The following is a 24,646-nucleotide window of genomic DNA, read 5'->3' on the forward strand; positions in this document are numbered from 1 at the left end:
TAGTTTTCAACTTTGTTTTCTGTACTGAAGCCCTTGTGGTACTTGTTTTCTGGTCAGTTGTTTGGAATAGATATGTGGGAGTGTTCTCTTATTCATTATAAATATTATTTTGCGTTTCAGGTATACTAAACCACTAACCTTTGCAGACTGCATTAGTGATGAATTGCCATTAGGATGGGAAGAAGCTTATGACCCTCAGGTTGGAGTTTATTACATAGACCACAACACCAGTAAGTGACATGTTACTGTATTTTTGCAGAGCGATTGTTTTGTGCCTGTGTTAAATATACTGAACACAAAACCACAAAATTGCTTACAGTGTGTTTTAGAGTAGCTGAGATCTGCAGCTTGTGAAATCAAATCCTGTCGTCCTCCATCATGCAAGTTACTTCCCTCTCTAAAGCAGGAATTTGAGACGTTTTGGTTTGCGGTCTTCAAATCAGCAGTCATGTTCAGGCTAATACTGTGGACACACATCTGTGAGATTTGGCTTACTGAGGAGTCTGACTAGGTAGCAAAGATCTGGAGTTTATTCTTAGCCTGGAATTTGTCCTTGTGCAAGACCATTGGAAACAGTGCAAAGGTCTTGTGTTGATTCCCCTGGCAGGGGCAAATTGAGTGACTGCATCAGTTCCATTTGCTGTAGGAGTTCTCACTGTCTTGACTGGAGAGGAAACTCTCAAGTAGGCTTAGGATATCCTGAGATGTGTACGAGTTGGAAAAGGGTTAAGTTCAGGCTAGTGGCATTTTTATTCTGTGGTCAAAATGGTCAAACTAAGCCACTGCTCATTGTCTTTGTTAGATTCCTTGATAGACCAGAAGTGTTAAGCTTTATAAGCCCATTTGAATTATAAGAAAATACAGAACTTGGTATATCATCACAGCCATTGTTAGGAAATGTGTATTGGGTTGTGCTAGAACAAATCCCCTGAAAAAAGTAATGAACAAAATAAATCAGTGACTTTGGTTCTCTTTACAGAACAGCTCCAACTGCAATCCAGAAGTTCACAGCAGAACCATGCCCAGGCCCTTTTGGGGGTTCTTCTAACTCATGCAAAGAGAAAAACTTTTAAAAGACAAAAGTGCCTTGAAGTTGGGGTTTTGGTTGTGGGTTGTTGTTTTTTTTCTTAAATCTGTTTCTAGCACTTAGATGGAGAATTCCAGCAGTTTTTTTCAGCAAGTTACAAAAATCTTTTTTAAATAAAAATGTGGAAGTCTGTTTTGGTGGGTTTTTTTCCTTGGTTATCTTCACACCCTTCCCTTTTTCAGAAAAGCTACACTTTCACCTGGTCTGAGACTGTACCTTCCAGTTTTTAGCAACTGGGTATTAAAAATACAGAATGAAAAAAGCTTGTTCTCAAAAAGCACTAAATGCCCGCTGCAATACAAAGATCAAATGTCTCCAGATGTGAAGGTGACACAAATGTTTTTATTTAGAACTTATGTCATCTCAGTATCACAGTATTTACATATCTTTAAATGGCTTCATCCTAATTATTTTTGTGAGGCAGGGGATGTTGATTTTTCCTCCTACAGGAAAGGATAGTGGGGAAGAAAGGGTAGACAAGTCTACAGGATCACACAAAGGAGAACTGCAGGGGAGAGGACTGGACAAACTTTGCTTGAGAAGGTGCTAAATTGCAAGACACAAATTGGGGTCTCCTATAGGTCTGTAAGACCATGCCTTGTGTCCATTTCACTTCCACGAGAAAGCACTCTGGAGAGCTAACGATGAGATTGCTAACGATGAGACAGTGTGAATCTTAATGCTTTTTCCAGTCTCACTTTGGTCTGGGTTATTCCTGTGCTGACCACACTTAGGAAAGGAGTAACAGCTGAGTTTAGAAGTCTTGTTAAGACTTCCTTTTACCTCCTTCTGAATGACTTCATGTTTTCACGACTGTGTGCCGCCAAGAAGCAAAGAGCCTGGGCACGGTCTCCAGAGGAGTCAAAAACACGGTTGGACTTCTCTTCCCTTCTCTGGTGGTTGGAGGTTTGCTGTATCAGGTGCTGGGATGAGCCTACTGGGGTGCTCCAGGCCAAGAGCAGCCCAGAGACAGGGGCATGTCACCTTCCAGTGACTCCGAAGGGCTTTGTGTTAGGCAGCAGAGTTGGACTAAGAGGCTCGTGCCAATTCAGGTTAACCTGTACAATGCTTTTTGGGAAGCTGTTTGTTCCCTGTATATTCCCAGTAAAACATCTGTGAGGCTTGGTGGTTTTTCCCTCGGACCAGTTCCCTCCTCTGGTTCATCGGGCTGTGACATGGACTGTTGCAGTAGATGTAAGCCTCTGCAGGTGCTGCGGGAGCTGGCATTGTCCCCAGAAGAAATAGTATTCAGCTCACCTTCTGAAGTGGACATCAGGGTCACCTCTGACCACAGGAAAAACTTGGCCCAAGTAAAATGAGAGGAAGTTTCCAAAAGTCTTTTCCTTGTCCCCTCTGCACTTTAGTTTTGAGATGTATTTTTTTTATTTTTTCATTTGTCTTCCTCTCTTATCCACACTGGAAGAAGCTGAGTGCTTGCTGTCACTGTGGCCTATCCTAGCCAAAACTGGGGTATTCACTTACTCCACTGGCATTTGCCTAAACAAGGATGGCTAGCTGTGGTCCTGGGGGACACAGCTCAGGTACAGGAAAACAACCTTGATTTGAAGCCTGCTGTGGGACATGGAAGCTTGTCAGACCTCCTGAGTGTTTCAGCTAGCAGAAACTGCAGCATATAGGTGGACATACCTGACATGATCTGAGTTGGCCGCAGGGTGAGTGCACAAAGATCTGCTTGCAGGTCACAGCCCTGTGTGGTCTGGGGCAGTTACCCCTGGTCAGTGCCACTCAAAAGCACCTCAGGCTTCAAGGGCATGCAGAGAAGGCTTCAAACCATGCTGACACCTGCTTAATAACAGTTGCTCTTAAAAAATTTCACTTCTGTGGGATGCCAGAGGCTACAGGACTTGACCTAGAATTTCAATTAAAAGTCTAAAAAGAAGAGAAACAAAATCGTGACCCTATTTCTTAAGCCAGATCCAATCCAAATCATGATAAAGCAAGCCCTGTCCTCTTACCTTCAGCTAATCAAGAGGATCATCTTTGTGGTTTACATTGAAGTATCCTCTGGAGAGTGTCCAAAACCTCCTTTCTCTCCAAGGTCTCTTGCAGATTCCCTGTGCAGGAAGGAACCGTCATCAGAGGGTGTGAAGGGGATGGAAGCATGTTGGTTCTTGCTGCACAGTTGAAGTATTTGAGACTAATTATCAGAAACAAGCCCAAGGACAGAACTAAATTAAATCTAAAGCCAGGAGCCATTAAAAAAAGTGAGATGGAGAACACTTCTAACCTTCTCTCTGAGGCAAAATAAATACAATTAAATTGAATTCAGGACCCAGAATATTCCTAATACAGTATTAATGCATAGCCCTGAGTGTCTCTCTGGGAGAACTTCTTTGGAATTTGATTTGTGCAAAGAAACAATGCTTTTCTTGCCGGATGCTGGTGCAAGCATAGTAAGATTAGATTCTTCAAACGTGAAATGATGAGATTTATTTATGACAAGCTGAACATTAAATTAAAAATTCACAAGACAACAAATGATGTAATAGCTACAAATATCTGTAGCTATTTGTAATAGAAATTTCTGGAGTCCTTTCATCTGACTTTTGAATGCATTTAGTATTTCTCAGTAGGTGGAGCAGATCGACAGCTCTTGGCCAACATTTTCATAGTTGTTATTACAGGTTTGAAAATCAGAGCTCGAAGCTGCAATCAAGAGGATACAGTTTGTGCTGTGATTACTGAAAAGGTTGAGGTGAATAATTAGAAAAACCGGTAACAAAGCAGTTTCAGGACATAAGTACATCCTCTCCCAACAGCTGGCTGCCAAGCATTCACTTTGTCAGGTGGCAAGTGTGTTTTGGGGCAGTGTCAGTGTTTCACCACCTAACAGAGGTGTTCAGGATGATGTAGATCTTTATAGTCGTCTTCCTCGTTGCTTAGAACGGAGGGATTTCCCTCCAGCAGCTTCTACTGCCCTTCTTGCGATTATAGGAAGAATGGGCTGCTGGATTAAGGGAAAACTGGAAATAACAAAGCTTGAAGGAGCCACAGGTACAGGTAGACTTATGACCTAGTGTCCTGAATTAGACTTCAAGACTCGTGGGTATGTTGCCAGCTTACTCATTAAGCTTGAAATCAGGAGTCCTGAGTCATGGTTGCCGGTGCTTGTCCATGCAGTCGGGTCTGGGGAAGCTGCGTGCCTGGGAATATGGGGGCATCTCTGGGTAACTCCCAGCAGACTTTCCCCTTCTGGTTCAACTCTGGAGTAAAAGGAGTTACTCTTCCCGGGTGTGGGTAATGGTTATCTGCAAAATGGGATTTGGGGGCAAGAATAGAGATGGAAGCCTGGGATTTTCAGACTCTTACAGTTGATATGCTGCTGTCTCCCTGACTTTTCTTTTGCCCCCTCTAAGAGAGACCATAGTGCTGTCTGGGAGGGCACCAGCATTTAGAGTTGGCACAAGTAGCTGCTTTTTCATCAGGTTATCTTGGGGCAGTTTTTCAGGTCCAGGCTTAGCTTTAATGTAATCATCAGCTGAAATATTGCTGCTTCTAGCAGGACCTGTAAAGGACTTTTTGTTGAAATGCTTCTACAAACTGTACTGTCAGAGTCTTAAAAGTTTGGGAGTTTTTAAATGATCTTTTGCAGCTTCTCTAAGTTTTGCTGTGTAACTTGAAATGCTGTGTGTTCTTTCGGGTCTTAAGATGCTGTTAAAACACGTTATTGCTGGAGTATCCTGTTAATTTTCTCCTCAGCATGATCGTGGACAGCTTGTGAAAATGGTTGAGTATCCATCCCTTGGGTAAAATCCTTTATTTCTAGTTCTGCTCCTAGGATTATTGTCAAACTGTTTTCTTCCCTACATCCTGTGTATTGCGGTGTTAGCTTTATGCCTGACTCGCTTAAGAGCTGCTCATACCTTCCACCATGGCAGCTTTTACTAAATATTTAAAGAGGCTCTTAAGATATGCAGATTAGATTCCTACTGATAGTTTCAAGCAGCTTCTTTTTATTAATTATTCATTATGTGGTTACTAGGCATCCTTATTCAAGGATGATGTTTAGACAGTTTAGAGCACTTGGTCAACTGAATGTTGGAACCTGTTCCAAGCAGGAACATATAATAGCCTTGAAAGAGAAATGAAAAATATTTTGGACACTTCTTCACAAAACTGAGACAAATGCTGACAATAAATTTGCCTAATTAGTATTAGGACTAACTGCATGTCTGTGACCTTATGCCTTTTTCATGATTAGAAACCTGAAAAGCAATGTGTTGGTTGTGTTGGGGTAATGGAGATGGAAATGGTGTAGCTGTTCACGACTCTGTTGCCTATGTTACCAAAAAATGTTTTTTTCTTAAACTCCACCTCCTGTATTCTGCAGTGATTTACTGCTGTGCCTGCTTTCAGTGAAGGAAATGTTTACTCCCCTTCTGAGATGCTGTTTATATAATGTCATTTGAGATGCTTTCATGAATACTTTCTGTGATTTAATGAGTCTTTATTTTTATTTACCTATGGAATCTGAGTGAGAAGGTTTTCTTTCCCCTTTTTAATAAAAGCCACTTGGCAGCCAAAGAGGATGGGCAGAGTTGTAATTGCTTTCATGTTGTCAAATACGGTATAATGCAGTCATGTGGCAATGATGTTTTTTGAAAGATTTTTTTTTAGCAGTGAAATAGTAGAGGTATTTTATTAGTAATGTTATAAAGCAGTTGCAATAAAGATGAGTCTAAAAATCAATGTCAGTATCTCAGTGCTTGTGCGTGCATATGCTTGTGTGGATGTTTTAAGAGGCAGAACTGGGATAGGGTCAGCAGCAGGGGAGTTGGAGAGTTGTACGATGATTTCATCATGAATTGTTCTATACAGTGATTCAGCGTGGCAGAGCTCATCGGAGTTCATTGTGGGTCAGTGGTCACCTCCTAAGAAAAAAGGAAAATGTCCTTATGCCACTTTTTTATTAGGGGATAGGGCAAGGGCCTATTTTAAAACACTGCCGTAAATGGTGGAGCGTCTCCAGGCAGCAATACAAACCTGCTTTCCATTGATTTTTGTCTCTTCCTGTTTTCTCTCCAAGAAACTACACAGATAGAAGACCCTCGTGTACAATGGCGGCGGGAGCAGGAGCACATGCTGAAAGACTATCTTGTCCTGGCCCAGGAGGCAATTGCTGCACAGAAGGAGATCTACCAAGTGAAACAGCAGAGGCTTGAATTGGCCCAGCAAGAATATCGGCAGCTGCATGATGTTTGGGAGCACAAACTGGGCTCTCAGACCAGCTGTGAGTAGTTAGTGAACTCCTATCCAGTGACTTTCTCAGTCATGAACCCACTAGGACAGTAAAATGCTTGAAGCTGGTCCTCTGATACAGCACTGGGATGCGTTATGCCATGTCACTCTCCACGTTTGCTCAGTTTGTCTCGAATAATAGCTGCCTAGCACCTATTTGTCAAAGGATAATTGTTATGAAGCACTATTGCGGTTGGCTCAGCCACTGAAGTCAGTGTGTAGATTTTCAGCATGGACTTCAACAAATATGGGAGAAAAAAAAAAAATGATGGCTGACTTGATGTGGAAAAAAAAAAAGTTGTATGGTATTTTCCTTGATTCCCCTGTCCAAAGTATAGAAACAAGGCAATAAGGCTCATCTTGGATAACATTCCCAGGCCCTTTTGGAGTTTAACGCTTCACTCTTGCTGAGTTAGTTATGTCTTATGGTGGTGAAGTCCACTGGCTAATCCTGTGCCTGAGGTTAAAAAGTATTTAAGTAGTTTTCTGTCAGCTGAAGGATTCTTATTTGACATTCAGAGATGTCCATCATCTCTGAAGTACAGTTTTTGGTCTTTTCTTAAGAGTACTCTGCCTAAGCACTGGTATACCAGAGCAGTACACTAAGAACGCTGTGAACATGAATTATGTTGGCATGATGTGATCTATCTTTAAAAACACAGCCTAACAGAAAGAACTAGAAATGCTTTCCCATGTTTTATAGGGCATAAACGGATAGCTGTAAGGATCAAGATATGTCCATTGCCTACAGCTACCTCTAGCAACATTGCACATTGGGGAGCTTCTGTACCTTCTGAAGCAGAAGGGTTTTAACAGCTGCCAAGAAGAGAAGTCTGCTCTTAATGGGACATTGATTTAATCCAGTGTGACACGTTGTATGATTGGTTGCATCCTCAAGGCTGTGAAAAGACTTGCATCACATTTTTCAGTTTCTTCTCATTCTTTGCTTCTATTTGTTTCTAAACATTCAGTGTTTTCATATTTACTCAATGAGAAAGTCTTTAAAAAAAATAAACAAACCTGTATGCAGTGTCTGTCCCATCAGTTCTGTTACATGCCTTTGGAAATGCAGGAAGCCACGCTATTGAATGGAGTGAATGTGTTTGGGAGTCTGAGTTAAGTGTGTTAACTTGGGACAAATCAAGACTTTGGAGATGCAGGACACACTCTGGCCTCTTAAGTATACACTTGTTGTGGAGTACTTGACTGCGGTATTGCCTTTCCCTGCCTTTGAGAAAGGGAAAAATGGGTAGAAGGCCTACACGGGCAATGTGTGAAGATCTGGGTATGCAGGAGTGATGGGAGGTCTTGATTTGTGGTGGGGCTGGTAGAAGAGTAGAGGAAGGTAGAGCTGTTAAACTGGGTGTTGTATTTGTTCTAGTGCTCTCTGGCTCATCATCAAGTTCCAAGTATGACCCGGAGATCCTCAAAGCAGAGATTGCTACTACAAAATCCAGGGTAAGTAGTACGAACAGACCTTTGCTTGCCAGGAGTAATCTTCAGATATTTCCAAACCTCGTGGCAAAGACTAAAAGGAGATGCCAAAGCAGTTGAGAGCGCTAATGTTGCTGTTCTTAATCTAGGAGATAATTTATCAGAATTCTCAAACATTTCCGCCTTAAGAGTTTGAAACACTTTTTTTTTCCCTTAGACTTCCTTGGAAGCTGGCAGTACATATGGCCGTACAGATACGCTGTGGGGTATTTTGCTGCGTGCTGGCTCCTCGGTGTGCCGCAGCACTGGAGAGCTGTGAGTTCTCTCCAGAGACTGGCAGCTGTTTTGTCCTGGGCTTAGTGTGGGTTGTTAGCAGCGGCAGTGTGCACTCTCATGCAGAGCTCAGTTTGGGAAGAAGAAAGGACTAAAGTAAAGTAGGTCAGTCTAGCCTCTGTGGAGGAATATAAAACAGCAAGCTGTAGGGTCAGTGGATTTATAATATGTATTATCATCCTGCTGTGTTACTGATGCAGTGGAGCCTTTTAGTTTGTTATCTTGGAGGATGGCTTCTATCACTGCAGTGCAACTCCTGTCCTGATGCTTAATGTTTTCTTTAATGACTGGGAAGGTTTTAAACACATCTGACTAAAACCGACATCTGTTTCATTCCTCTGTTTCTCGAATTTTTTCAGCTTTTCTGCTTGTGAGCTTGGAACTTCCCTTGAGCCCCTTATTAAGTGGTGTAATATCGGGGTACAGGGTAAATCCCTAGCTGCTGATAATGTCCTGATGAGGATTCAGTCAGGGCTGCTAGTAGCTGTTGAGATGAACTGATTATCTGGAAACTTTGTCTGGAGTACTGTCTACGCTGAATAAGTTTTGAATTGAATGGGTAGTGCTGTACCTAAATATTCACATAAGGTATCATTCTAAAAATGTGACACCTTGCTACAGGTTAATAAACTCAAGAGAGAAGTAGCTCACATGAAGCAAGAGCTCCAGTACAAAGAGCATGGATTTCAAACACTGAAGAAGTAAGTTTGTTCACAAGATCTTCTTTTCAGTGTAGAACGTCTCTGGCTTGTAACGCATCCCCCTCTACATTTATAAATAGCTGCCTAAAGAACGTAAGCTGAAATATGTTGCTGCTGATATCTTTAGGCATATGCAACTGAAAGCAGTACACAGCCGTGGGGGTAGTTCTCTCAGATCAGTGCCTGTGTGTTATAGACCACATCAGAACTGACTTCATGGCAAAAAGATTTTGAACCAGGATCTTGCCAGTTAAATGGTATTCTGTTTTACGCCATACTGCTCAATACGGATGACACAGTACAGGCTATTGTCTCTGGGGAAAAATTTGGGGTGGAGTGGAAGGGGAGGAAATGTTTCGGGTACTTACCTGTGTATGAATAGACAACTGGCATGTTTTAAGTAATGTCACTGGTTAATATCTTATTTATTATAAATGTCAACTGTGGTAGAATTTCTTTGAGAAGAGGGAAGGATGAGGCAGCTGGTAATTAGGTTGCACAAGCAAATACATCTGTGCATGTGAGGTCTGTGCCTCGTTTTTGAAATCATGACTCAAAATAAGGTAATTCTCATAGATGGCTACGTTGATCCTCTGTGGGTTAGAAACAAGTTAGCTAGCAGCAATCTGCCCAAACATACCATTTTTGGGGTTTCGTCTGCATCTTTTTCCTCCCTAAGGAGTCAAAGCGATGGTATGGCTAAAATCAGAGTTCCGAAGCTTAATGTGCTTCTGAGTGGAGTAATTTAGGTGGGGATGAGTGGGGTTCTTTGTTCCTTCTATTGTCTTTGTTATACTTCAGAGTGTGTTTTTCTTACAAATTAATGTCAAGATGCATACATCTAGGGCAATGAAATTAACTGGACTTTATAAAGTGTTAGCTTACTGTTTGTTTGGTTTTTTTTTTTTTTAATTTCCATGCAGAATTGACATGAAAATGTCTGATACTCGAGGTGGCTACAAACTTGATGAGGCACAAGCCATTTTAAGTGAAATGAAAGCTCTCAGGAAGGCCATCACATCAGGGGAGAAGGAAAAACAAGACCTCATTCAGGTATTGAAACAGGATGATTTTACAGTATTTTGTGTCAGCATTACAATCAGGTTGAATTTCTGAGAAGTAATTTAAGTATTTTGTATTTCAGATATGTAACTGAGATTTTTATTAACATAAATTAGCTCTGTATTGTGGTTGGACTGCAGCCTTTTTGTTCTGCAGATCAAAGAATAAGAAGTATAAACTGTAGCAACTAACAGTAGTAAGCCCTTGCTTAGCGATGAGTGTTTTTCTCAGGGCTATTGGTCAAGAATGAAGCAGTGTGACTGTACTGCTGTCGAAGAGCAGATCTGGAGAAGCCATGAAAACACTGTGGCCCACTTGGTCTGCCATCTCCAGCAGAGAGCCTGCCTGTCTGGGCAAGATGGTGTGCTAATGCCTGTGGGCTGCTTCGTGTGGTGGGAGGTGCAGTCCAGCCATGCCTGACCTCATGTTTGTGGGGTCTGAGTGCAGACAGTAAACATGCTCAGATCTTAATCATGTAGTTTAGGCTAAAGCTGTGTAGCTGCTGAGGTGTTTTGAGTGGAAGTGAGCTCACCTCATGACTTTTATGGTTTTAGAGCTTAGCCAGGTTAAAAGACAGCTTTGTGAATGACAGAGGATCCCAGTCAGACCTGTGGGCCAGCAGCGTGTCTGTGGAAAGCTCCAGCCCTTTGTTGCCCCGGCAGTACCTGGATGTCAGCTCCCAGACTGATGTTTCGGGAAATGTGAGTAATGTGTGACAAACCAATTGCATGTGGAGACATTCGTCTGAACTATATGTAGTATACTACCTTAGTACGAGTTTCCAAGCATGGGCAAGTGTCTATGAAGTGATACATTCTCCTGCTTTAAACTTCAGTGTGACCTTCATTTTTGTGTGCAATGTTAATGTATCTCTAAAGGCAACCTGCTGTTTCCCCACACTGTCTCTATTGGAACAATCCAGGTGGGAATAAAAGGGAGGGAAGTTTTATTTTGCCTGTAGGTGTAGCTGCTTGTGATACAACTATTCCCTTAGCTCTTCATAGCAGTGATACGCTACTAGACAAGAAATATTCAGCAGCTACGTATGGGCTAAGCTTTAATGAGGACTCTTCCCTTAAGAATGTGTTTGGCTTTTAATGCGAGTGTTACGAGTGAGAATGATAGCATATGTGCAGATATTTTGACGCCATCGAATATGTGTCGTACTCATAAACCTTCAGTCCCACTTGTGCAACACGATCATAACTGTCAGGTTGGTGCCAGCCTCAGGAAGGACTCGGTCAGCGCTGTGGGTACATCATACGTCTCACACGACAGCACAGAAGCCTCTCCTGTTAACCTTCCTTAAGCGTTCAGAGCCACTTACAGTCAGGGCCACACACGTGACTAAAGACCTGCAGATTTGGGCATGATGGGGTGTCCCTTGTCTTTAAGACTTTACAACCAAAGTAAGATGTCATCCAAAACAAAATGTAGTGCAGCGCTTAAAGATTGCAAATGGCATTTAAGAAGAAAGATTACAAAGCTATTTGTGTGTGTGTGTGAAAATGGAAGCCAGAGGTAGATGTGGTAGATCATCTTTTTCTGATAAGCTAGGCCAAAAAGAGCCTCTGAATCTTGTGGGTGTTTAAGTATTTGATGCAATCATGAAAAACTTAATGAAAGGCAATATTTTCCTATTCTGTGATTGGTTTAACTAGTAAATGAGTTTTACAAGAGCAAGTGTAACTTGTAACATCATCAATCTCAATAGGGAATATCAAAAAGTGGTTACTAAATTGCTGATTCTCTATTTTGTGTCTCAGTTTATTAACAGCAGCAATAACCAGTTGGCTGAGAAGGTGAGATTACGCCTTCAATATGAAGAAGCAAAGAGAAGGTAATTCTTCGGACTGTTGTACCTTTTGGCTGTCACACAGCTTATTCTGAAGATACATTTCACTAGAAAAGGTGCCACTCGGATTGAAACACATGGTTACTGCTACATAAGCATGGTAATTTTTGAGCCAGTGAGGCAATAGGCTTTCTGGGCCAACGTTATCATTCAAGAAATAAATAACCATCCTAGAAATTACTAATGAGTGACTAATAACGTGAAGAATTCAGTCTGGCCACACCTGTGGGGACATAAGTGGTTTTGCTGCCTGTTGCCAATGCTTCCTCATTCCTAATAAGGAGACTGTACTGCAAGGCATCTCCTTACCTTATTTAAAATGAGAGGAATGTTTGCATGGCTTTAAGTCAGATAAGAAGAAACGTATATGGTGTTAACACCTAACATATCAAAATATGGTCAGTGACTACAATTTCAGAGCTTGTCTGCTTATCTGTAGGAATATAGATTTTCACTCTTGCCCTCTGATCTGAGATGAATGAAGAATAGATCTAAAAAATTCATATCTACCTAGCAGGCTAATTTAGGCAAAGGTTTTCTGAGCTTTACTTTTCTAACAGATAATAGCTAACTCAGCTGTTTAGAAAGTACCTATATTTTTATGGATAAATAGTCTAGTTAAACAAAAAACTATCAAGCAGTATTTAGTCTTTGGCAGGGCTAGTCCTCCTTCAGCGATACAACCATCGGTGATGGTGATTTCAATTTTAACTGCTCTGAAGGGACTTCACAATTCCAGAAAAACAAACTTCGGGTGCGTGGTACCATGTCTACCTGGGATATATGCAAAGAGAAGGATTTTTGTCCAGTCTCTGGTTAGAGATAAGAGCTTTAAGGCTGAGGTTACTCGTAATGTTCTCATTTTAGTTTATCAGCATGATCAATAGGCCATGCTTCTCAGTGGCATAAAATTTGATCTGTATCTGTGGCAGTTGTCAAAGACTGTATGCGCCCAGCTGCTTTTGACATAAGCTTATGCTTTTCTTCCTAGGTGGAGCAATTCTATCAGAACTGTCTATTTTGCTAATCCAAGATGAACATCTACCTTGACACTAAAATCTTTCTGTGACTTTTAAAAACAACATTAATATTATTAACTCCCCAGATGCAGTAGTTAATTAAACTGCTTTTTACTTTTAAGCTTCGCTCAAGATTGCAATTTAGTTCACACTGACTTCACATCTTCACATTGAAGTGGAGCACTCTTACTTTAGCCTGTATCTTTTCCAAGTAGGGGCAAGTGAATAATGGCAAACCTGAGAAGATACTTAACAGGCTCTTTAAGAAGAGAAAGAACTTTATAAAGGCAGCACAATAGTTCATTTGAAGTAATGATGAAGGGCATACAACACTGTCTTGCAGTTAAATAAGGTTTGCTACCTCATGTCTGTCTTAAATTATCTATAGATTTTCTCTGAGTTTAAAAAAATATTACCATGAGGAAAGATGGATCTGAATCAGCATGAATAACTGATGCTAAAATGAAAAGATCTCCAGCTATCAGAGCACTGTGGTTTTGGCATAGTCTTTAGTAGGAGCTGCAGAAACAAATACCTTAACTGATTTTAAGCTGGAACAATACTATGTGACTCAAAGGAACCTGCTCCTGTGAAAATTCCTCCTTGTGATGTTAAAAGTGTTTCCTGTCACCACAGCCCAATATTAAAATGTTACAAAAACAGAAGAGCAAGTGCTTTGCCCATGCACATACTATGAAAGGAGACAAATGGTGGCAATACATCTGTCGTCTTAGCTCTACGTTATCTGGAAAGGTAAAACTTGAAGGCCTTGAAATCAAGATGATCCCATATTAATTAGGTTAGAACTACTAGATTTACAAAGGGCTGATGATTTCGAAGGTGGACTGTAGCAGACACTGTTTATAGTATTGTAGTGGACCAGGCTAAAGGCACAGATGTAGGTGAATGTCTGCTGAACTTCACCGTGCCAGAACTGTTAGGGTACATTTCTGCCTGCTCCCTTACCGAGCACTAAGTCCTGTTCTTTCATGACTCTGTGAGACGAGAGCCCTACAGCAGATAATGTTAAACCCGCAAAAAAGAACAAAGGGCAACCGCAGTGACAAACCTTTAGCATGACTGGTTTGGAAACTGATAATGCCTATCACGTCAAAAGAGATGTCAGTGCTGCATCTCTACAAGGAGATAGGTACCGCAGCATAAATGTAATCAGAGATGCAACTAAGTTATGTGGTACAATTTCAGATACGTAGCAACTCAGTTGTGTAGCACTTGCACTCTGTGCACTGTTCTAGTTCCTTCAACAGTTAAACTTTTAGCTTGGGTTTTGTGTGACTGGTAGTAACTCTGGGCTTTTAAAAGTATATTTTATAATCTCCTAAGATGGAATATTTCAATGTCACATTTAAAAGCTTTGCAACAATAGTGAGTATTTGAGTGGTCGCTTTTTAGACCACACCTCCCACTTGGGTTTGGTGTTTGTTTCTGAAGAACAGAGGCTGATTGTTAATTACTGGTTCTGGATGCACACCTTAGTGTGCGCTTCTGTGGAGGTGCACGTGCTCTGAATGATCTCCAAGGAGACTAAAAATTTTACGTGTTATGCCTATATCACAGATAAGTACCAGCTTTCCCCAGTAAAAAAAAAAAAAAAAACAAAACTTGATATGTCAATGAATAAATCATCTAACTACCTTTGCCAGGTAAGAAGAAAACAGATAAAACTTACTGTTCTGTATTTTGTTCACTCTTGCAAGCTAGTGGCCATCCAGAACGACTGTGTGACATCAGCCCAGTATTGCTGGTTTCTTTGCCATGCACACCTAGCATGGCATGGCAAGGATACAGTTCAGACTCGGTCAGTGAGTGCTGAAGGGCTGGGGTTTTCAGCCAAATGCCAGACAGTCTGCAAAGCATTGCTCTTGTAATGATGCTGTTATATTGGAAAAATAGAATACATAAACCTCCTTTTAACTGAGAAGGGGAAAAAGAATGATCCATTTACAAAGGGTGAAACTTGAGGTTACTTTAACAAAGCTGTTAGACTCGGAAATGCATAGAGAACAAATTCCAGTGAAAAAGCCATATCCATGCAAATGTGTGCCAAAAGTGATCAGATTAATGCCAACCAATCCTCTTAAACTCATATCCCTTCAAAATGCACAGAGGAATTCTTGGATTATGAATTAATGCCACTGTTAATTCTTCATTGGAGCACAGTGTTGCACTTAATCAGGTACTCAAAAACAAAACAGCTCCTAAGAAGACCTAAAAATAGTTGAGATGAGTATCTATCAATTATGAAACATTAGAGTAAGCAACCTGCTGTGGGAAATGGGTTTACAGAAAGCGAGGCTTCTCTTCAGAAAGGTGATCTTTAGTCCATCTCCTGTGATGGAGGAGGCAGGTCAGTCTGTGTGAGCCTAATCCTTCACAGGCTCTCTCAGGGCTCGAGTTCCTCTTGGCCTCTGGAGCTCGGAAGACAAAGCTTTATTCTTCAAGGCCATTCAGCAGTCGTGTAGCTGCTGCTGCCCAGATTTGCATCTTATTACTTACTCCACACACTTTGATTTTGCTAGTTGGCATTCAGCTTGCTCTGTGCCTGCATGTGTGCTGGTTTGCTGGAGGAAGTGTGCACCATCCTATGCTCTTCTGTAGCATAAACAGAGTTCTAGGAAGAGATGAATCCAGATTAGTATCTGCAACTATCTGTTGTGCCTAATGTAAGTCCAGTCATTCTGTCACCAGATCACAAAGCCCTTTTCAAAGGGAGATGAATATCGGACTCTCATTTTACACATGGAGCAGTTCACTTCCATTCCTTATGTATTTACGAAACCTGAGTGAGAGATTAACCTGAGTTAATCACATAAAGGGGCATGTATGCCTTGGCTCTCTGGTCTTCATTCAGGTGAATTATTTTTGCAAATATCCTGCCTTATATTGCAAGATCCTTGTTTGCTGCCTTCTAAGCTTTTGTAATGTCTCCAGCCCATTCTACCCTCCTTAATCCCTGCTCCCCACTTGATCATTTTTAGTTGTGGGAGTTCCAGAAGTGCAAGTCCTTGGTAACTCTTATTCAACTTCAGCTGTACTATTGTTTCTCACCAAACTACTGTGATCACCCCATCAGGTCATGAAGAGTTGTAGGTCAGTGAGCTCAATGGAGACAGCTTTCTTTGGGAAAACTGACATTACTGCCCCTGGTTCTGTATCCTGGCCTGCTGCTGGTTTTTTTGCTTTCCTCTGTATGTTGCATTGCAGAGTTGATCTGTGGAGCTGACTGAGCAGTTCAGCTACTTGGGAATGGGCAGATAGAGTGAGCAGCCTCCTTACCTGCCACAAGCTGTGCTCTCCTCTGCTGTCAGTCAAAGCTCTTGCTAAATTCTAGATCTGTATTGCTGTTGCTTTGAGTAGTCATCTTCCTGCTTGAGATAGTGTGGTATGGTGCTGAAGGATTAGTGATACAGACTTTAAACTGAAATCTGGAATGATACCTCTAATGAAAATAGACTTCAAATTTCATGCAAATAAGTGGCTCTGGATTTAGGTAGGATCGTATCGCCTCTTCGACTCTTCACATCCTCAGGTGCATGTTGCACCAGAACTAGCGTAGTTCTTTTAATGTGTCCAGAATGCTTATTGTTGAGTCAACAGTTGGATGCTTCCAGTATCAGCATGCATACGACTAACACCCTATAGTATATCTGACAGCTTTTTTCAAGATCCAGAATTTCTGTTATGCTATTCCCTGACTGGTGGACACTGCAGGTTAGCTAGAGACATAGCAAACCTGAGTTAAAGTCCTATTCTGCATGTCAGCCTCCTGGCAGTGCCATCACTTGACAGCGGCCAGGAGGGTGAGGGTAGCTGCCCCTGAGCCGAGAACCTTCTTTAGGGCAATGGAAGATGTGGTTGGTTGTGCTGCACTTCTGTGTGTGAGAAGCAGTAGCACAGACACTCCTCATGGAATAACTGTGGGGTTTTTTTGCTGTTGCTTTTTTTTCTTGCTTTTTCTTTCCTGCAGAATAGCAAACCTGAAAATACAACTGGCTAAGCTTGACAGTGAGGCCTGGCCTGGTGTTCTGGACTCCGAGCGGGATCGTCTAATACTAATTAATGAGAAGGAGGAGCTCTTAAAAGAAATGCGATTTATTAGCCCCAGAAAATGTACTCGAGGAGAGGTGGAGAGACTGGAGACGGAGAGAAGGCGCCTAGAGGAGGACCTTCAGGCTGCTAGAGACACTCAGAGCAAAGCTCTAACTGAGAGGTAGGTTCCTGGGCGTAGGTCAGAGCTTGCTTTGTTGGACAAGAGGTAATGGGGAACAAGCAGCAACATCCCCTGGCTGAATGCTGGTAGCAGTGTGCCCTCAGACTTCCAGGACACCATTTGTACTTCATAAGGTTTCTGAAATCATCTCCCAAAAGAAACCGCCTGCGAGCCTTACTCCCAAAGTGGGGAAAGGTTGTTGTTCCTACAAATGTATCCTGTATGAGAACGAAAGAAATGCTCAAAATAGCCTGGTATAATGTTAGCATACTATAATGTTTCTGTATGCAGCCAGCTCCTCGCAGCAGCTTGTACAGTTGCTGTGCAGTCTGAACCTTGGTAAATGTCAACAGATGGAATTTTAAATTTTTAAAATTTGTTGTTTGTTCTGAGCATCCTTGTATATGATTCCTGTAGGAACTGGTATTTGACGGGGCTGTGGGAGTTGCATGGAATACCCTGTGAATCTGAACTAGCTAAAAAAACACGCCAACTATCCTCCCTAATTTTACTTGCGTTGCAGGGGGAGATCTCATGGGACTGTATGGTGAGGATGAATAGTGCACTGGGCATTGCATACAAGTGCTTTACAAACTGGATGTATTAATGTGGGTGGCTATGGCAATGTTACTTTTAGCTGCGGTCTCTTGAATATATATGGAATAGGCATGTTGCATTCACTCTCTGTGGCTTTATATTTGCATTTCTTCTACATGCTCAGTGTCCGTGCTACACCAATTTTCTACATAATCTTTGTTTTATCATGGTGGAAAAAATGTAGGCAGCTCAGATGTTTCAGCTGCAGGACTTTTGTCAGCCTGAAACATCTGTGGTTTGATAAATGTTTCTGGTCTTGCCATAAGATGAACACTTTAATTTGTGATTTTTAGGAGTATGGTCCTATTCTCATGTGCCAAAGAAATAGCATGTTCCTGGAGAAGGATTTCTTGTCCAGAGGCCTGTTAAGTTAGAGAATGAGCACCCAAGTGCTAATGTTTTTCTCGAGTCAATTCAGGTGTGAAATAAAACTGAGATGTTGCTGGTGTCCATAATCCATGTAAAACCATAATGAGATCTAAATCATGTAAACCTTAGTCATCCGTGGGCCTTACTGAAAGCAAATGAAAGCATTTACACCTTTATTAGCACAGTAAGTATAAGAATGTAATAGTGCATAGCAAGCAAAATCTGCCAGACTTTTTTTGAGGCCTGATCCTAGAAACATTAACTTTTATAGCACTAGCTGTAATTATTTTCCCTGTTGTCAATGATTGCAGGATTGAGTTCCACATTTTAAGAGTACTGGAAGTTGGTAAACACCTATGCATCTTGACCAAATTCTGTCCCACGTTATACTGTGTATTCGTATTAATTTTTGTAGGATTTGATAGAAAAAAATATATTTTCCTATACTCCTCATTTTAAAGATTTAAGCATTTAAAATGCTGCTTTAGCTTACCTTTTTCTTCTATCTTCTCTTAGATTGAAGTTGAATAGCAAAAGAAATCACCTAGTCCGAGAACTGGAAGAAACAACACGATTAGTTGCAATGTTGCACACTCAGCTGAAAAGGTATGTAACCTTTTACATAAATTGTGGGTGCTTTAAAGGCATGTGGGGTAACTGCCTTTCTCTGCTAGCCATTTCATCTCCCAGCTGAGAGGTCTAAAAGGCCGTTCAGTTAGAGTCGTACCCTAAGACTCCTGTGTAGTCAAAGGAAAGAGAAAAAGAAGCCTCAAGGATTATACGTCCCACTGAGTTTAGATGGATGCTTTAAATGGGATAAATAACCTTGTGGTGGTTCCTCTGTCTGACAACAGGAGGAGTTTCTGCAATCCCTTCTCTTTTGGACATGTAATATTTAGGTGACTAAGGATATCTGAGATTTTTTTACTAATGTTTGCATTACTGAAGTATTATATTAATATGTATGTTAAAGACAGCTTAACACTCACACAGCAAGTGAATCTTAGCAAAGCAATGACATGTTAATGTATGAGTGTTATGATAATATTTCTCTAAATTAATTTCAAATGGGCCATTGCTTGCAATGTAGACAATGTATTGAGATATCCCTGAATCTGTTGTGGTTCATATGGTATACAGAAATGTTTCTACAGTTGTAATGAGGTCTGGTCGTTCAGGCTGTAGTTCTGGAAGAGCATAGGATTACTGTTTCCAGACAAATGCATGACTGCAGGCAGTAAGGCCAAATCATGATTAGCTAAAACTATGTTTTTATCTTTTTGATTAGGAAGAGAGTTTGGTGGGGTTTCTGTTTAATTGAGGTTTTTCCTATAAGTGTGTGCTGAATTTACTCTGTTTGTAGCTTCTGCTCCACTTGGATTCTGTTTCATTTTGTGAAGATGACACCGAAAAGACTGGAAAGAAATCATAGTGCAAGACTGACATGTAAATAAGCCACCATGGAGAATAGCTATCTGTGATGCTCTTATACAGTGGAAATGCATCATATTTTCATTTCATCTAGCTGATTAGGAATCTTTTGAGGTGACCAAGAAGCATGTGAAACTAATTTCTTCCTAACTATGTGCCCAGTGTTCTTGGCATGCTCCTTCATAAGAATAAGCGTTTATTAACCCTGTAATGCAAAATGTCTGGCATTCAAAAGTACGCACAAAATGAAGTTGAGCCCAGTTTGTTGACAGGGAAAAGATTAATTAAAAACCCCTCCCTTTTGATAGTGAAATACACTGAAAAGCTCTAAATGTTATTAGTCCTTGCCAGATCTATATGTATTGCCAAAATGCAAAAACATTTATCATATTTCAGTTATGCTTCACCCAAAAGCTTTTTTGAACAAACACGATGCAGCGCACATCTGTTATACAAATGCAGAAGACATTTTGTGCCAGAATTATACAAAATTCTGCATACTTGCCTTTTTCACATAAGGTCATGGGCATAATTATACAAATGTAGCTTCTAGCTTTTACCCCATAAATAATAAGTAAGGGTTTATTAGGCCTATTAACATCCTCACTGTTTTTCAGCGGGGCAACTTAAGCCATTTATACACATGCAGAAATTTTTCACTAGCTAATCCATGCCTGAAGTGAGGGTTAAGGGTCTTTAAACAGTCAGTAACGAGCAAGTTATTTAATGTCTGGAGCAGGAGTGTTGGTTTAAATGGAATTTCTAGGGATGGTATATGTTGTCGTAGGTGTATGTATTGCAGAATTTGTTGGGTCTTCTGAGCAGAAAACAGTGTGCTGTGGTGCCTGGGCTTTCTCATCTGAACAGGCTTCTATTCAGCACCTGCTTAAAATTAATTGTGCTGTCAGTTATGTTCTGAAACTAGATCCCTAGGCATAAATTTGTGTGAACTGATTTCACAGCCCAGCCCCAACTCTTTGCCTTGTTCTCCTGGCCCTGGATTCCATGTAGCAGTCTTTCACGTAGGTAAATCCTGCCAGTTTTCTGGTAACTGCTGGCTGTTGTGATCTCTGAGGGCCAGCTCCAGGCAGCTGTGATGCTGCCTTTTGGCAGATTGAGGCAAATAGAAGAAAATTTCCATACGGACAGAGTTGATTGCAGTAACTTCATCTTCCTGCATGGGCCTTGTTGGTTTTTGTGGTCTGCTTTGGAGATTAACAGGAACTATAGAGTTATTTTTTTTTCCAGACAGAAGTTGGAGGAGAGTGTTGTCACTAATTTTAATTTATTTTAAACAATTCATTAGAGTTGTTCTTGCTAAACAAGGACTTTTATGAGGTTGATACGATGAGTAGAAAAGTGTGTATGAACTATATTATTTTTATTGAAAAATGACACAACTTTTCCCTTGGGTAGACTGTGGTTCAGGGTTGTTGTGGCGGCTAATGCGTATGGCCTAAGCTAACATAGCAAAATGTACCATGTGGGGTTAGAGATTTGGTGACATTGCAGTGTTTTCCTGAGAAACCAGGAGATACAGTATAATGGTTTTCTGACTTGTTTCCTTCAGTCTCTCCACCAGCATGCTTTCCCTCTCCTCAAGCAGCAGCCCTGGTTCTCTTGCATCTAGCAGAGGATCTCTTGCCACCTCCAGCCAGGACTCATCCACCTCAGCCAGTTTCACTGATCTCTACTACGAGCACCTGGAGCAGTTGGAGCAGTTGGACTCGGACTATCAAAACAAGCTTGACTTGCTCTTAGAAGGAGCCACTGGATTTAGACCGTCAGGCTGTATCACCACTATTCACGAAAATGAAGTAGCAAAAACACACAAAGCAGATACCACCAGTCGCATACAGGCTCTGAGATCATTGTCTGGTACTCCAAAATCCATGACATCGCTGTCTCCAAGGTCATCTCTCTCTTCCCCATCGCCACCTTGCTCTCCACTGGTGATAGACCCACTCCTAACTGGTGATGCCTTTTCAAGCCATATGGATTTTGATGATGCAGAGATAAGTACAAATCTGTCAGAACTCACCCTAAACACTGGGAGTGGAAACTGTAGACTAGAAGAGCCTAGAGCAGGAGATAAACATCTAGGTCCAGGTATGGTAACAAACTATTTGCATGCACATGCATGCTTTTTTTTTTTTAATGTAGTTTATAAAGCATTGAGAAGCAACTGTTTCAAAAGCTGTCAGTCATCTTGAGACCTTTGTGTTGAAAAGAATATTCAACTGTGTGTTCTACCTTGCTTGGGGGAAAAGGTATTTATTTTGTACACAAAAAATACTGCTGAGTCTTGCAGAAGGCTGTATCTAGGTGAGTTTTTAGTGTGCTTGCACAAATTACAGGGATTTCATGTGCAAATGTAAGTGGTTGTGGTGGGATGCCTAGTTTAATTTGGCATTTAACTATTCAGAAGGTTGCCTAGTGTTTTGGGTCTGTAATTGGGGGGCATGTAATGAATGCAACATTGACACAGAGGTTTTGGCCAAGCTTTTAAGGAAGACTGGGAAAGGCATTTAGTTTAATAGTTAACAAACAGTAATAAAAATCCTTCCCCAACACTTCAGCGTACCCAACGTCTTGCTCTGCTTCCCAGTAAATCAGTGGCAATGAATTTATTAACTTCAGCTGAGCAGACATGTCAAGGCTGTGCTTGAATTTCTGCTGTTTTGAGGGGGATGGTCTCTTAGCAACAAAAATGTGTTTAGATTGTGAGCATGATAAAATAAGATGTTTAGAGATCGTGGATGTTCTCATACGTGCATATGGCTTATTGGTGGGTGGGAAGGGTTCATCCCTTTTTAGAATGATGACCCTGCTGAAGTGGATGGAAAGCAGTAGGCAGCAGTCAGGGTGCTCGTGCTAGGGCCTGTTTGAAGCCCGTGCGACTGGAGTTGGGTTAAATCCAATAGAGATGAGTGAAATGGCTGGATTTGTAACTGCAGTAAAAGAGCTTTAAAGGCAATGTAAACTTGCAAGCTATAGTCATAGCAGTGCCGTTTGTTTCTGTTTTTCATAGAATTATAAAAGAGCCTATCTGAATAAGGGAACTAGCACCATGTTATCACTGCATTCTGTGTTAGGAAGGCTGATACTATTTAAAATACAATACATGAGTGCAGTTCTTCCCCTCTGAACTACCATTTTCCTACAAGCAAAAGGTATTATGCATGTGAGTAGGAAACAGTAATTATTCTTATTAGAACTGGGCACTGATTAGTTTTAACCTTTTTAGCTCTTCAAGATTTGTCAGGGCTGTTGAAGTGAAAGCTCAGGTGTTAAGCAGATTAAGCGATTATTACTGTTAGCCAGTCAGCAGACAAAATAATCACCATAAGCAGTTTATTTCAGGGCAATAACGAGATGAGATTTTACTCCTCAGGCATTTTTTGGCTGGGGGGGGTGTCAGTGTAACACCCGAAACACAGTGGCTGGATCTGGGGTGGTCAGTACTTGGCCTCATGGGCAAAGCATGCTCACGTGTTCCTGTAAGTAGAGCTGAATAGTATATATCTGAGGGATTTGCTTTCTGTTTCTGTTAGAAAATGTCCCTGCCACCTTTGAGGCTGAAATAAGGTAGCGACATAGGTGAAACTAACAGCAAAATCTGGAATCTGGCAGAGTCTGGCATTCTCTGAGGAAATGGCATGGATGTGAGGACAGTGCACAACATGGTTCTTCAGGGCTCTCTACAGGAGAGCCCAGGGAAGGGAAATGGCAGGAAGTGAAGAACAAATTTTCAATTCTTGATATGAATGGAAAAAAAGGTGGAAAAAAAACATAGGAAGTGCTATCTGCCTGCTTGGAAATACAGAATAGTGTCACTTCTGAACTCTTCCATAAACTTTTTTTAGGGTGATACCTCTTTAGAGACTTAAAACAGAAAATCTAAATTTTGTGTTAATTCGCCACATGAAAAAGTTACAAGTACAGTGTGTGTGTAAGACTTGCAGGGCTGAGCTTCGATGTCCTTTGCAAAAAAAATGAGGAAAAGGATGGCTGCATGATGAATCCTTTTCAGGGACCTCAGTCATCTTTATTCAGGCTTACACTTTAGCATTCCGCTGTACAAACATATACCCACTTTGTTGCCGGGTTTTGTGCACCCTCTGTATTCACCCCCCTTGGCCTCAGGGGGCTTGAGTGAAGTGGTCAAAAACTAAGATTTTTCTGGGTTGAAAAGACTAAATGGCATTGGCAACTAACTGAAGGAGAAAAAGAGGTTGAGCCCACTGGAGTCTTACCTGCAGCATCCTTCCTGGTAAGGAAGCCTCATGCAGAGGGACTCCGGAGTGGCGTTTCTGGGAGTGGTGCGTTAAACTCAAATAACTTGATCTAGAAAGCCAGACAGTGCGGAAGAAATTATTTTCATATTGAAACCATGGAACGGGGGGTACAGAGCAGCACTGAGGAAAGAAGAGACATCGTTCTGACCCTGCTTGCGTATCTCCAGCATAGCCCAGGGTAAGCAGAGTGCAGCAGGGGCCAGGCCTATGCACGTGGCAGGAGGGAGGATGGATTAAACTGCCAATGCCAGCATTAAGTGGATCCATTTGTTTCAGTTAATGACTGATATATTGCGTTACAGATGCTAACTTTTATTCGTGTGGTTTGGCCTATGGAGAAAAGGGCTGGACATTTATTTATGTCCAACAGTTCCATGGGAATACCAAGATGAAAAATACCGTTCAGTGGTGGTGTCAAAAAATACATGGATTAATGGGCCCAAATTGCACATGTGCACTCAATGTCGCAGTGGTACCTGTAGCACCCTCTACTGTTGATTGTAGAAGTCCTTATTTTATTCCATAGCCCCATGTTGAGTTTGCACACTTTTTGCACCAATGTTTTTTTAAATGTGTGTTTAATTCTTTAAGTGGATTTGAGACTGTGGGGAAAAAAAAAATCCCCAAACTTCTTTATAATAAAGAAAATACGGGATGGAAACCATATATTGGTTTGGAGGCTTGTGGTTTCCTAAGGCTACGGGAAAGAGGGACCACTTCTGAAAGATAAAAGCCCCTTGGAGAGGAGTGGGTTGCCACATGTCTGCTGTGGGGTTACAGCTGCTCCCAGTGTGACAGCGTGGCACCTCCTCGCCCAAAGCCCTGCCAGAGAGGGAGAGCCAAGAGCTGGGTACATCCCAGCCCTCGTCAGCCACCTTGGCAGACAGAGTTCTCCAGGCTCTTGCCTGAAGCATATCTCTGCAGAAAAGTGATGGTTCGAGTGAAAAGATGCCGAATTTACAGAAGTTTC

The 24,646-nt window shown here is 41.4% G+C and overlaps 1 protein-coding gene across 1 annotated transcript in view; it reads left to right on the forward strand.

Moving 5' to 3' along the window:
* Positions 1-123: 123 nt before the first annotated feature.
* WWC1 (WW and C2 domain containing 1) overlaps positions 124-24,646 on the forward strand; it is a 39,471-nt gene continuing 14,948 nt past the window's right edge. The window contains exons 1-10 of the mRNA XM_010291557.1: positions 124-230; positions 6,135-6,338; positions 7,728-7,804; positions 8,735-8,814; positions 9,738-9,867; positions 10,431-10,577; positions 11,643-11,716; positions 16,739-16,981; positions 18,464-18,553; positions 20,949-21,487. Coding sequence (XP_010289859.1) covers positions 6,188-6,338; positions 7,728-7,804; positions 8,735-8,814; positions 9,738-9,867; positions 10,431-10,577; positions 11,643-11,716; positions 16,739-16,981; positions 18,464-18,553; positions 20,949-21,487 — 1,531 coding nt within the window. The 5' untranslated portion in view covers positions 124-230; positions 6,135-6,187. The remainder of the gene's footprint in view (positions 231-6,134; positions 6,339-7,727; positions 7,805-8,734; positions 8,815-9,737; positions 9,868-10,430; positions 10,578-11,642; positions 11,717-16,738; positions 16,982-18,463; positions 18,554-20,948; positions 21,488-24,646) is intronic.

The sequence above is a fragment of the Phaethon lepturus genome, unplaced genomic scaffold (genome assembly GCF_000687285.1).
Source record: "Phaethon lepturus isolate BGI_N335 unplaced genomic scaffold, ASM68728v1 scaffold8830, whole genome shotgun sequence".
Lineage (NCBI taxonomy): Eukaryota > Metazoa > Chordata > Aves > Phaethontiformes > Phaethontidae > Phaethon > Phaethon lepturus.